The 14821-nt window shown below is 41.5% G+C and overlaps 1 protein-coding gene across 7 annotated transcripts in view; it reads left to right on the top strand.

Annotated features, from left to right (window-relative positions):
- LOC307208211 (kelch-like protein 13) overlaps window positions 1-14821 on the top strand; it is a 79954-nt gene that overhangs the window by 23182 nt on the left and 41951 nt on the right. For 2 of the 7 annotated variants that reach the window (XM_079962779.1, XM_079962773.1), the window contains 2 exons: window positions 9382-9426; window positions 10004-10117. The exons of 2 other annotated variants lie outside the window; for them this stretch is intronic. In XM_079962779.1, the coding sequence (XP_079818905.1) occupies window positions 9382-9426; window positions 10004-10117 (159 nt within the window). Of the gene's footprint in view, window positions 1-951; window positions 1229-9331; window positions 9427-9663; window positions 10118-14821 lie in introns of those variants that run through there. 3 more of the 7 variants (XM_079962778.1, XM_079962777.1, XM_079962774.1) reach the window with 3 other exon arrangements.

The raw sequence follows: 14821 nt of genomic DNA, 5'->3' as shown, positions 1-14821 counted from the left end.
CCTATGCCTGGTTTAAATGCATGCTCTTAATCTGTTCACAAAATCACCAGAAGGTGGCATTACTGATTTTGAATAAACATCACCTCACTTTCTGGGTCTTAAACTTCATTGTGTAATAACTTTGCCCCTGGGTGCTGCAGAGTGTGACAGAAATTTGTGCAGCTAAGATTCTTCAATGTAGAGGGAGCTGCCATATTGATCTGTTTTTATCCTAAGCTGCCGTCTAATTCACTCCTGTCATATTGACAAAGCTTCACTCCCCCCTCCCCCAAATGTGAAGTTTATAGCAGGCTTACCTAGAGATTGGACCAAATCATAATTCTTTGGAAAGCAGGAATATACAGTGGTACCTCGGGTTACATACGCTTCGGGTTACATACGCTTCAGGTTGCAGACTCCGCTAACCCAGAAATAGTGCTTCAGGTTAAGAACCTTGCTTCAGTATGAGAACAGAAATCGCGCAGCAGCGGCGCTGCAGCAGTGGGAGGCCCCGTTAGCTAAAGTGGTGCTTCAGGTTAAGAACAGTTTCAGGATAAGAACGGGCCTCCAGAACGAATTAAGTACTTAACCCGAGGTACCACTGTAGCACCAAAATGATAGAGCATCATTGACAGTCTGATAATACATATGTTTACTTGGAAGTAAGCCCCCCCCCCCCCCCCCGATAAGACTTGCATCTTTTGTTTAAACACATAGATTACACAAAGTCAACCTGAGTAGTCACACACATTGTAACTAAGTTTGAACAGGTCTTTAATTTGAATTTTCTGTGACCCTGCAAGTGCTGAATTATATGAATGGGAAACTGATGCTGCCATTTTGTTCAGAATATCACTTTTAATAAGAAGGTACATCAATGCTGGCCTGAAGTACATAAAGGACAAGATGTTAATCATTTGTTCTAATTCACTGTGTTTGTATTCTCCTCTTAGATAAGGCCCCACTAGTGTTCATCCAGATTTCTGGCCAAATCCCCTGTCCTCTTAGTACCAGTGGTATAGAAGCATTAAGTACTCCTAAACCTTCCACTGGGTGCAGTATCCCTTCCAGAAGACCCTGTTGCACATTCTGAATTCCTTTAGCTTCATTTTGGTGCTATAAGCACAATGATGGGGGCACATCCTTCTGGAGCGGAGGAGCAGAGAAACCCTGGTCTACTGATAGTGCCCTGTTTTTGACCTCTTAAGGCTTTATTATTCAGAAACTGAAAACGACACTATACTTTTGGGTAAGTTCCTCTCTTGAGAAATGCCTGTGGACTATCACGTCTTCCGTAAAGTCTGCTTTTGCTAGAAATGTCTTATCTTCCAGAGGTGGATCTAACAGAAACATGGCTTTGGATTGTTTGTTACCAGCATGTCAGCCGAATACCCCCCCCCCACCTCCAGAAAACAATTTAAAAACAAAATTAAAAAGCAGTTTTAAAGAATGTAAACAGTATTCTCTGCTGGGTAGCAGCAGTCTATCAGGCACTGTCCTAGGCCTGGTGGAGAGAGGCAGGAGCAGGACCCTCAGACTCTCAGCAGGTGCTCTGTGTCTTCTGTGTGTGCGCACTTGCATTGCTCTGTCCCCAAACTGTAATGAACTTCTTAATGCTCCTGAGTCTCACACTTGCAGGCAACTTGACTAGGAGGAAATTAGTATGAGGGTATTTTTCCTATGATTTTTGGGCGGTGGGGGGGGGGAACAGGAAGGAGGATACAGTGTGAAGTTGAAGTTTTCCTCTAATCCTTGCTTTCATTACCTAGCTGAATAGAACAGAATTGTGTGTTTGTGTTATATTTAATGGTGTTTGGAAAGGACAAATGTACTGTGGAAAAACCTTTTAAGACCTCAAGCTGTCTAGATCTTACATGATTAAAAGGTCACAATTTGAGGCCAGCTTAACCTATAATTCCAACCCTGAATAGCAGTGACATGTCATCTGAGAAGCAAATAAATATGATCCCTGGTGTATAAGGATGCATTAATTCAACAGTTCTATTAATTAATTAATTAATTAATTAATTAATGTTTTATTGAGTAGATTCCATATTTAGTTATTGCTTAATTGGTAATTGTGTGATTTTCCTTTTCTTTTTTTTTTTTATAATAATTTTTATTAATTTTCCACACAAATAATAAAGAACAATATAAAACAGTATAACTTCAAGCTCATCGGTTCATGCCCTTTTTTCTTTGACTTCCCCGTACCTCCCCAACCCTGCATCCTTATTTAATAATTCTTTAGCAACCCTTAGGTCCATTGTCTTAATTCCCTTTCATCAAAAATTTCTTAAGTTTTTTATTTACTGCTGCAATTCTTTACTTCTTACCCCCTGACATCTTAACATTCCTCAATTTTACAATTATTTTTAAGATATATTTTGAATTTCTTCCAGTCCTCTTCCATTGTCTCTTTCCCCTGGTCCCGGATTCTGCCCGTCATCTCGGCCAGTCCCATAAAGTCGATCACCTTTGTTTGCCATTCTTCCAGAGTAGGTAGTTCTTGCGTCTTCCAATACTTTGCCAGTAGAATTCTTGCTGCTGTAGTGGCATACATAAAGAAAATCCTATCCTTCCTTGGCACCATTTGGCCCACCATGCCCAAGAGGAAAGCCTCTGGTTTCTTAGAAAAAGTCCACTTAAGGACCTTCTTAATTTCATTATAGATCATTTCCCAGAAAGCTTTAACCTTTGGGCAGGTCCACCAAAGGTGGTAGAAAGTGCCTTCAGTCTCATTACATTTCCAACACTTATTATTAGGCAAATGATATATTTTTGCAAGCTTGACTGGGGTCATGTACCATCGGTAGATCATTTTCATAATATTTTCTTTTAAGGCATTACATGCAGTAAATTTAATACCGGTGGTCCATAACTGTTCCCAGTCAGCAAACATAATATCATGACCGATATCTTGTGCCCATTTAATCATAGCTGATTTCACCATTTCATCCTGTGTATTCCATTTTAACAGCAAGTTATACATTTTTGATAAGTTCTTAGTATTGGGTTCCAACAATTCTGTTTCTAGTTTTGACTTCTCTTTCTGAAATCCTATTTTCCTGTCCTGTTTAAACGTCTCATTTATCTGATGGTAATGCAACCAGTCTCGAACCTTAGGCTTTAGTTTCTCATAACTCTGAAGTTTCACCCTTTCGCCATCGTATTCTAAAATCTCATGATATTTTGGCCATTTAGAATCCATATTAAGTTTTTTTACTTCCCTAGCTTCCATTGGTGACACCCACCTAGGGGTTTTACTTTCCAACAAATCTTTGTATCTAATCCAAACGTTATACAATGCTTTCCTTACAATATGGTTTTTAAAGCTTTTGTACACCTTTACCTTGTCGTACCATAAGTATGCATGCCAACCAAAACTATTGTCGTACCCTTCCAGATCCAAAATGTCAGTGTTCTCAAGAAGTAGCCAGTGTTTCAACCAGCAGAAAGCTGCTGATTCATAATAAAGTCTTAAGTCCGGCAGGGCAAACCCCCCTCTATCCTTTGCATCAGTTAAGATCTTAAATTTAATTCTGGGCTTTTTGCCCTGCCAGACAAATTTTGATATGTCTTTCTGCCACTTCTTGAAACAGTCCATCTTGTCCACAATCTGCAACGTCTGGAATAAGAACAGCATTCTAGGCAATACATTCATCTTAATAGTAGCAATTCGGCCTAACAAGGAAAGTTTCAACCTTGACCATATTTCCAGATCCTTTTTAACTTCTGACCAACATTTTTCATAATTATCCTTAAATAAGTTCACATTCTTGGATGTTAAATTTACCCCCAGGTATTTTACCCTTTTTGTTATTTCCAAGCCTGTTTCATTCTGAAAACTCTCTCTTTCTTCCATTGTTAAATTTTTTTCCAACACTTTCGTTTTTTGTCTATTCAATTTAAAACCTGCTACTCGACCAAATATATCAATTAATTCTAATACTCTTTTAGTACTAGTGTCTGGCTGTTGCAAAGTCAATACCAGATCGTCTGCAAATGCTCTTAATTTGTAATGTCTAACTCCGACCTGAACTCCTTTAACCAACTGGTCCTTTCTGATCATGTTTAACAAAACCTCCAGGACTGATATAAAAAGCAAAGGGGATATTGGGCAACCCTGTCGTGTACCTTTTTCTATAGGTATTTCTTCTGTTACCACGTTATTTACAATTAATTTAGCCTTTTGTTGAGAATATATTGCACCTATACCGTTTTCAAAACCTTGGCCTACCCCCATCCCTTGGAGATTCTTTTTCATAAAGGTCCAACAAATGTTGTCAAAGGCTTTCTCCGCGTCCACAAAAATCAAAACTGCTTTCCTGTTAATATCAACGTCCAGCAGCTCCAAAATGTCTATAATGTTTCTCACATTGTCTGACATATGTCTACCTGGGAGAAAGCCTGTTTGGTCCTTATGAATCTCTTCTGCTAACACTCTTTTCAATCTTTTTGCCAAAATGTCTGCAAATGTGTGATTTTCCTTTTCTGGCACGCTTTATATTGTCCTAGAGATGAAGGTGTTTTTGAAAGAGCGTGCAGTGCCTATGCATAGTTGCATTTATTGCCACATGGATATTGCAAGTTCTGGAAAGATGATGGATCTAGCTCTTTGGCTGCTAGTAGCAGTAGCTTAAAATATAGCAACTCCACCCATAAGCCCCCTTATATGAGAACTTTCTTTGATTCTATGAAGAGGTACTCCCTTGTGTTTTAATTTCCGCATGTTGTTGAGTTCCAAATGGAAAACAAAGTTTACATTTTAGTATAGTACTTGTGTTTGACCTAGAAATTGCAGATAGTGCAGAATGCTGCAGCAGGTTGCTGACAGGAGTGAGAGCTCTGATGAGACGTATACACTGGTTCATGTTCACTGTGTTACTATCGGTGTATATAAAGCCATTAGCAGCTTGAGACCAGTTTTCTTGTGCGACTGCCTTTCCCTGTATGTCATAGTTGGAAGGGACCCTAAGGGTCATCTAGCTCAACCCCCTGCAATGCAGGAATCTCAACTTGACCGCTTCATTCTCTGCAGCTAGCACTTTTACAGGTGCCGTGTAACACTCATTTGATAGTTCTAAGAAATGGATCTTTCATTGTAGTGGCACCCACAGTTTTCAACTTGCTGCTTGTTGAAATCAGGCAGGCGTCTTCACAGTACTCTTTTCAGCGCTTGCTTAAAATATTTTTGCTTAGGCACAAGCCTATGCAGGTATGCAGCTGTTGACGTGATGTCATCTCTTTTACTGTTGATTTCAATTATTTTTAAATGTGCTTAACTGTTTTTTATTCATCATTCTAATATTTCTTGTAAATTACTTACAAGCTTTATTACAATCAACTATCATATAAGTTTTGTTAAGTACAGTAAAAATAAAACACCAAGTGCTTACAGAAGGCGCAGCATTGCTGGGAGTTCTTTTAACCTCTCCCTTGACCACTTCTTGGAGGCTATGCCATGTGACCAAGCAAGGAAGACTGTAGACAGAGCATGGATACCCAGTGCACTGACCCTTGATGCTGTTTTCTTGGTTGGGGTCTCTCTTTGCCCCCTTCTATCATGAGCGCTGCTAAACTTACCCTCCTTCCATAGCCTTTGGCCTTTCACCTTTAAGATTTCAGCTACTGGCCACTGAAAAAAAAACGGTGCTTGGCATCCTAGTGACTTGCAATCTGCTATGAACATTTTGTTTCATCAGCAGCTGAAGCATGTCTTGGCCAGAGTTTGGTACTGCTATTTGCACGCCCAGTTTATTGTGCATGTGGTAGAAGAATGTACACCATGTAAAAAAATGCAGCCCACCATCTGCTCAGATTGCTTTCCGGAAGAAAGATGAGCCAGCAGCTGTCTCAGCTAATATATCCAAGGTTTTCATTGTGATTTAGCATTGCTGTGTTGAAAGGGACTGAAAAGTGTATCTAGTCTGTCCTCCTGACAGAAGACAGAGCCCTATTTTGAAATAACTCTTTATAGAGTGAGGATTTCAGATGGGGTTACTAAGTTGTAACTGTTTTGATGATATGATGCATCTGATCAGATATGTTAACTGAGTTGTGCAATACATGTTTTTATCAAGAAATATTGAGTGATATCCAGCTAAATCATGTTCAGAGTAGACCCATTGAAGTCAGTGGGCTTAAGTAACAAGTCCAAATAATTTCAGTGGGTCTTCCTGAAGTATGATGAAAGTATGATGCCCACCTCTAGGTGGCTCCAGCACCTACAGCTCTCCTCAGAAGGATAGATGCTCCTGGTTGTTTGGAGCAAGCTTCTCCAACCTGGTGTCTTCCTGATGTTTTCAACTACAGCTGCTGTCTTCCCTGACCATTGGCCATCCTGGCTGGGGCTGATGAGAGTTGTAGTCCACACAGCCTGGAGGGCCCCAGGTTGAAAAAGGCTTATCTAGAAAACTGAGCAGCTGAGATATGTGAGCTAAATCCCATGCCAAGATGAAGAGTGTTAATAATGGTCTCATCTGGGGGAAACATTGCCGCCCCTTCCCAATATATAGAACAGTTGAAACAACCCAATCACTTAGTCTCCCGAGTGGAGCATTTTCTTGAATTTCTGCAGTGTTGGTGATTATTTGGCTTGATTAACTCTGTTCCCACTGGAAGAAGTACTGGTAATTGTTCCAGAAGATTCCAAACCAATGTGTTGCCTTGAGGAAGGTGTGTTGCCTCTTTTCAGAGATCAGCTCTTTTTTTGGGAGGGGGGTTAGGGGTAGGTTCTGAAATGGTTTGCATTTTATCCTTTGCTTCAGTTGGCTGTACAGCTTTATTGTTCTTACACATTGGTAGTATGGGCTGAAGGCAAAGGTCTGTTTGGAGAGGAGCAGAATTGATGAGTTGCTGGAACTGTTAATACTAATACAGTGGCACCTCAGGTTAAGTACTTAATTCGTTCCGGAGGTCCGTTCTTAACCTGAAACTGTTCTTAACCTGAAGCACCACTTTAGCTAATGGGGCCTTCTGCTGTTGCCGGGCCGCCGGAGCACGATTTCTGTTCTCACCCTGAAGCAAAGTTCTTAACCAGAAGCACTATTTCTGGGTTAGTGGAGTCTGTAACCTGAAGCATATGTAACCTGAAGTGTATGTAACCCGAGGTACCACCGTATTGTATATAACCCAAGGTACCACGTATTGGTGAGCTCTGTGAAATAGCAATTGTTTGATTTACAGCAATGGAGGAGGACTAGGAGCCTCTAAGGGAAAACAAGGTAGACAAGCCATTTCCCTGATCAAATTGCATGGTGGCTTTCTGCCCTGCAGTGCCTCCAAGGGGTCAGTGCTGATGAGCAGTGAGGATCTTGGCCCCTGGTTGGCAATAGTGCCCTTGTAACTGCATAGCTCTTATGGCATCTTCTTGACCAGACTTGACCAGACTCCGGCACTGATGAAGATTGGAAAGCATCAATTTACCACCACCACCACCACCACCCCTTAGTGCACTGGCACATAGGCACATAGCAGAATTACCATATTCTGTTACTCCACAAGCAGCAGGTCTTCTGTCTTGCTTGCCACAACTAGGCAACGCTTGAGGTTGAACAGCAGTGACCTTGCTGCTCTTGTCTTCTGTAGGTGTCAGTAGATGAAAGGCACTCTTTTAGTACTGAACTTGATCATTAATCTTGCTTTTTAAAAAATAAATGTGTGAAACACACCAGTGATCTGGCAGAGAAGCAATGATTATGTAATGTGTACAGTGTTAAGTTTAGCCAATGGTGCTTGGCTGCATGATGCAAAGGATTCATGAGTGACGGCAGGGTCCAGTGTGGAGTGATCTATGCAAATGAGACCAGTTCATACACTGTTGGTAGTACACGCTTTGAAAAGTAGGCATCAGTCAGCATGTAAATGTGTGACTTTATCCAGTTCTGTGAATGCAGCCTTTGGCGTTGGCTGCATGCTTCAGTAAATCTGCTTTTATTGGCAATAAATCTGGCTGATCTTATCAGCAAAACCGATCTTTGGAGTGTCAAGTTTTCTTCCTTAGAATGAAAATCCAGAGCTGAATATGCTCACAGTGTCACATGTGGCATGTGCATCTGCCTTCTACCCCCACATCTTTGAACTCCCTATCTTGCTAATTTTCAGTAGCGTTTGTGATATTAACATGTCCTCCCCCTCCATTGCTTTAAGAAGGCTGCTTAAAAGATTGTTCTCCTTGGGTTAGGGCTATAGGCCCAGCAACATTCAGTTCAGCTCTCTGTGTTGGTATGTCATATGCCTCTGTACCTTAGATACCTGCCCATAGCTACAGTTCTCCTTGCAGCTTGGGACTTGAACACAAAAATCTTAGAGCCCTTTCTGCAAGTGCCTCCTTCCTGCAATGCAAATGAAGCTGAACAGAAATAGCATTATTAAATAAAAAGCATTATTGCTTTCATAGCCTTTTCTATTATACAGTATTTAGACTTTTCGCTGAGGAAACATTCAGGTCATGCATGCTATTGAACATAAATCTGCTCTAGTGGCTCCTCACCACAGAGAGATGAGAGAGAAGGAGACACATCAAGTCCATAAAAATCAATATTGGAGTCCACTTGTGACCCTTCTACAATAGTATGCAAATGGTTAGCACTTGTTCATGGGAATTGCTGTAGACACACCTAACGGGTCAGTCAAGCCACTGCTTGGTTTGGGGTGAAATTCCTTTCTGTTCTCCCCTACCCTTCCCCTAACAAGCTCTCTGTCAGAGATGCCTTCATAAAGCAGATAAATTTATGTGTGTGCTTTAAGTGCGCTTTTAAAAAATGCGCACGCGCTCCCACACATGGTAACTGCTTGCCCCTGGAGGTCACCACCAGACCACAGGGGCTGTGTTTGGGTATGTGTGACGGACACCTGCGTGTCCGGCTGCTTCGTCAGGACTTGAGGCAATTTGTGAGCTCTTGGGGGGGGGCTGCTCTATTTGATTGTTGATCGCGTTCCTGCAAGGACAGTTATTAGCGGCACATTGCTCTCCATTTGCTGCAGACAGAAGACGGAGAGCAATATTCATGTCACCTGAGCATATTGTAAAAATGCATGGGGTTTTTACTCATCTCACCTGGAAGCAGAGAATAGGGAAAATGACAGTGCCTTGAATCCGAAGCTGTGTGGAAGAACATGCAGGAATCTGCAGATATGTATCCTTGTCGTTCGGTCGCCCTGACTATGGATTAGGAAAGACTGGTTTTTTCTCTTCTCCTCCCCATTTATTTTCCTTTTTTTCTTAAACAAAAGCAAAAATATACTATTGTTATTATGCAATAGGCTTTTGCCACAATGGCATCCTTGCATTCTTTGGCTTGCACGGAAGCAAAACAGGCTGCTTTGTTTGGTCACTGATCTCTCTGTCGTTTGGCCCAGGGCTATGCTGAGATTTCTCTCCCACTTGTATTGTTGCAGCTCAAATGAAGAATGTTCAGAGGATGACAAGTGTGTACTGAGTCGGTATGTTGCTTCGTTTTCATTATGGATCCCATCTTTTTTTCCCCCTTCCCCTTTCCCACCCTGCTACTATTGGTCAGAAATCAGGTTAATAGGTACAGAAGGTAGTATGGTGCTGCAGTGTGACTGTGAAGGTAGAACAATAGCACTACAGGCTTGTTCTTGGGGTGGGGTGGGGGGGTGGAGAGGCATTCTTTTTATAGAAAAAAGCTGCATTGTGGTGACTTGTAAAGTGCAGCTCCTTTCTCTCTCTCTCTCTCTCTCTCTCTCTCTCTCTCTCTCTCTCTCCCCCTCTCTTTCTTTCTGTTGAACATATACTGCAGTCAACACTTCTCTAACGAGGTGGCACTATTCGAGTTGGAGTGATAGAATCGCCTTATTGCTTTAGGGGACAGCAGGGTTTAAAATGAGATGCCTCTCAACCCCTTTTTTCAGACTGGAAGCTTTGGTTTAAGCTCACTGGCAAGCTCGCTTGGCTTGTTCCGAGCTTCAGCAGCCACCGTTGTGCCAGTAGCGTGTGTCTGGAATGGAAGTCCAAGTTGGTAGTCTGTTATGGAAACGCTGTTTGCTGTTATTGTAGTATCGTGGTGACCAACATGCCATTGAAATGGAAAACGAGTTCTCCTGCTATGTGGAAATTCCCAGTTCCTGTGCTTAAAACATCCAGGTCGTCGCCACTTTCTCCAGCATACATGTAAGTGAGAGAACTGAGGCTATTTTAAGGTGGGGTTTCTTTTGTGAGATTACATCCCCCCCTCCCCGGGCTTTTGTTTTGTGAGACATAACCCCCTTCCTTTCCCCCCCTTTTCTTACGTGGTGCCCTGATGTGACATTGGTCTCAGAATTTTTATTTCTAACCTTGCATTTCTTTCATTAGAACCTCTAAAATTTAACACTCCTTTTGTTGTCAGTTTCCCATTTTTTCTCCCCTCCCCAAACGATGGATGTTGTGTTGAGTCGTTCCTTTGTTGAAAAAGCAGAGAAATGGTGCAGATTTGGCCACATTCATAATTCCTTTTCGGTGCCTATTGTCAAAGTTTGTGTGGTCATTTGTCCTTAAAGATCTTACGTGAGCAAGTCAGAATCATCAGTACCCAGATCTTCCTTTTTATAGCTAATTTTAAAAATGAATATGTATGTAATGCCTACCATTATGTCATTTCTGTATTGTGTGTGTGTGTGGCACTGTGAAATATTGGAATTGCTTCCTTTGACTGCAGTTTTTTACCCGTTCTTTAGCTGTTCCTTAGAAGTCAAAGCAGAAGTCAAAAATTAAATGTTGCCACTGCCAGATATGCCTTGATTGGGCTTAGGATTCATATTTTTAAAGGGCACTGTGGCATTTTAATAGACTGTGTTTTTCTGACTGACATTGAGCACCACACATGGCCTGCAAAAAATGAATGCAGTAAGGAGAAGTTAACTTGGTTCTGGTAGTGCTCATTAATAAATGAGCCATGGTGGGAACAGCTTCCATGGTTCATACTTACAAAACACAAAATATATGCTCAGTCAGCATTGAGGCAGTTCTCCTTGAGGGTTGCATGAATGAAATGTGGTAACTTAATGCTTTCAGCTTGTATACTTACCAACATCACAAAGGAGCAAATTGCTCATCAGTTTTGTTGGGCAAATATGATTAGCAGCATCATTTTGCTGAAATACCTTTTTTAAAAAAAGCTTTTTACTAACTTGGAGCATCTAAAAATTATAGTATCATAATTCTGAAGCTTGAAAGCAAATTGTTGAGTGTGACGCATCGGAAGGGGGAAATGGCTTTGTGCTAAGGGTTTTCAGGCATTTTCATATTTCAGAGAGAACGGCATTGCCTAGTGATCAGCACTGTTGTGGATTTAAAAAATATTGGAAAGAAAGGGAAACTCTGCTCTAGGCTAATTTCTGGTGTGCCTACCACTTACACAAAGGGAGTTTGCTGCCATTGTTTTCTGTAGAGGCAGCATATAAAAAATACAGTGTTGAACAGAACTGTGCGTGGTTGGTGCATTGTCCAGCTCTTATACAGCAATACATGAGGCATAAATGTTCAGGAGGCAGCTTCAACTGCAGATGAGAAGCCACAATTGTCTCTGTGAAAACTGGGTTTCCTTCATAGGTGTGTAAGCTTCAGCTTGTAGAAGGTTGCTTAAGTATTGTTTTAAAATAATATAAAAATTCTCTAGAGGTCCTTACGAACTGCTCTGTTGTAAATATTCCTGCAATAGGTGTTTATACTTTAGTTATAAGTAACTTTGTCTTCCATTCTGCATTCTATTTAGGGAGGGGGTTGGCATTGCTATACTGGTGACTAAAAACTTCTATTATGCCATGCATATGTTTATTGGCATACCCACGCTCATGCCAAACCACTGCTACCTGCCCTTAGCACTTGGTGTCTGGTGGGCTATAATTCAAAACGTATTAAATCAGGACTAAAAGGACCAACCACTTAATGTCAGAATACAGTGTATGAGGGCTACTGCAGACCTGAAATGTTTTTCAAGTTTTTGTTTGGTAGAATATGTTCTACAATAGGATTTCAGAATGCCCCAAGCTAAAAACCCTTTGAAATCTAAGGGTGACCAGAGTGATGATTACAAATATGGTGCAGTTTGCCATTAGGAATTGGTAGAATCACTTTGCTCATTATCAGTTTTAAACAGTAGTGCGTTATGATTCAGTGCCAAAGCTCTGATTGCCTTGGTTTTCTTAAAACATGTGCTTTAATTAAATGCCATTCCCTGTCATATTCATTGGTCTTTAATGTTGCAATTTTAGAAGTGAGGAAGAAGCCCTGTTTTTGCCACTCTTCTAGCAGCAATATTGTGTTAATGCATAGAATTTGCCTTCCAAATCAAGAACCATATGCCTAATTTATCTTGCTTCTTGTAAGAGCTTTATGCAGATGGGAAAGGGCCGCCCTTGATTAAGACTGACAAAAACTCTGTATGCTGCATGTAACCTGCTTTGCAACCAGGTCAGCTTCTTTCCAAAAAGACTCACTTCATTTTGGCAGACAGAAGGTTACCAAGGCTGAGGTTTTCCCCCTTAACATTATCTAGCTGTTCCTCATAGAGTAAATTGGGTGTGTTGTAGGAGATTGGGGTCTTTCATGTCCTTTAGAAAACTTTATACGCCTTTGGGAATAAAAGATTTACCTGTTCATACCCTCTGTTTGTGGGGTAGTATGAGCAAAGCTGTTTTTAGCTGGAACTCGCCAATTCAGCTTTCAGGTGGGAGCCGTTGCCATTCTAAGAGCACCGGGGAAGTGTTCATGGTGAGTTCTGGCACCTCTTTTTTTAAAAAAAATAGCACTGGGTATGAGGGATGCACTCGCAGAAGGAATACAGCTTGTGTGCAGTTACTCTTTGTGACTGTGGGGTGAATGTTTTCTGCTTGGAAATCCTATTGATAGGAAAGCATTCCTTTTTTCATAGGGCAGAAGGAATAAAAAAATGGGCAGCTCTCCTTATACCTGATCATTGTGATGTAGGTTTGTTCAGTGGATTGTGTGAGTGTCAATTCTCCATGAGTCTGTTCACCAAAGGTGAGAAGAACACACAGCTCTCTAATTCTTGTTTGTGAAACTCCTGTGTCTCAATTTGTCCACATCTCTTCTTTGTGTGCCAGAGGACTTGAGAGTGGAAAGTGGCAACAGCAAACAGTGGAAAGCAAGTAAGTTAAGAGAAAATATGAATTGTGGGTGGTTGTAAGTGCTGCCAACTCAGGTGGTCACAGACTGGGGGCAAATGAACAGGATCTGCAGTGCTAGTTAATCTAAACCTCACTAAAGCTATGAAGTCTTCTCCTTAGCCTCTTCCCTGCCCCAATAGAATGCAGTGTTTTTGTTTCTACATAGCTGCTGCAGCCAGAAATGACTGTCCCACCCCCCCCACCCCGCCCCATGGAAGAATACAGTGGATGAGAATGGATTTTGCACTTGGAGAAACCTTTTGAGATATCTGCCTAGTAGATATCCTGTGGGTTTTTTTTTTTTTTTTGCTATGTCCTCTCTGTGCAATGTAGATCAGTTAAAAACTACCCAATTATCAGAGTTAGAAAAGCTAAATACCATGATTACCAAGAAAACTTTCCCTATCTCTTATCCAACGTGCTAGTGTGGATTCAGTGAGGTCCAGAAATGGGTCTGGTAGAAATCTTTTAAAAAGGGCTATCCCTGCAGATCATGCCTTATCTGTGTCCAATATGGGAAAGGATACTTCTGTGGAATGCTAGTGGAATCACTGTAGTAAAACTCAGAGGTGAAATCCTCCTGCTTAACTATGACAGCCAAAACAGAGGACTGGTGAAATGTCCTTTTGAAGATGCCAGCACTTCCCTTCAGGTCCCTTTGCAGACATCCATTCCCTGCCACAGATGTAAAGGGAATCCAGAAAGCAACTGAGTGAACAAGGTTGACTGCCGCCTTACAACAGGGGAGCTTTCCTGTTGGGAAGTCTCCACATCAAACAGAAATCCAGACACAGCTTCTCAAAAATGGTCCAGGAGCTTTTTTGTCTTCTAGTTGTGGCTATGAGTAAGAGACTGTAGATCAATCATAGTCCTGGAGGCTATGAACATGAGTCCTGGCCTCAAGCTATTGATGGTGGAGTTCTCTGCCACTGTTGCTGCACAAAGTCAGGGGGATTATAGATGATTAAAGGTCGCATGCTTGGAAACCTTGGCAGCTGGATTCCAGTGTCATAGTCCCTGTACTACCGAGGCAGCAGACCAGAAGATGGAGCTGGGAGTACTTTAAGCCAGCCCTGTTGTTCTTGGGCTCTATCAGGCTCTCTAATTAAGTGTCTTTCTCCCGTCCCCCCCTCACACTAGCACATAGTTCGCATCTTGTGTAGTCCCTTGTGGGCAAATATTGTCCCTATCTTCCCAGTGTTACCTACTGCTTTGCACTATGTCAGTTGAAAATCTAATGCTGTCATTCAAGCTAAGATAAAAATTATTTTTCAGTAAATACGTGTTTTGGCATTGAGTGATGTACACTGAGTTTATTTTTATTTCTGGTTTTAGACATTTGTTCAGTCCCGTCCCCAAATACAAAGAGTGCTAGTCAGCTTGTTTACGGCCCCAGCACAATCTCATCTATATGCAGTCACTTCCCTCACCTAAGTTTCAGCAAATATGTTGCACCATGGCAAATCTTTGGAGTTAGAAGAGGATGAGCTGCTTCAGTACTGACTTTATTGCTGTGGTTTGAGATGTGCACGGTATAGTGCCATGAACTTTCTTGCTTCCCCTATTTAAGAGGTGCTGATGAGAAATAAGGCAGATTCTGTGACTTGAATAAAAATTACCGTATTTTTCGCTCTATAACACGCACCCGACCATAACACGCACGTAGTTTTTAGAGGAGGAAAATCCGTAGGCATGCCACCCGTAGGCA

The sequence above is a fragment of the Podarcis cretensis genome (genome assembly GCF_951804945.1).
Source record: "Podarcis cretensis genome assembly, chromosome: Z".
Classification (NCBI taxonomy): Eukaryota; Metazoa; Chordata; class Lepidosauria; order Squamata; family Lacertidae; genus Podarcis; species Podarcis cretensis.
This window is presented reverse-complemented; position numbering and strand designations above follow the sequence as displayed.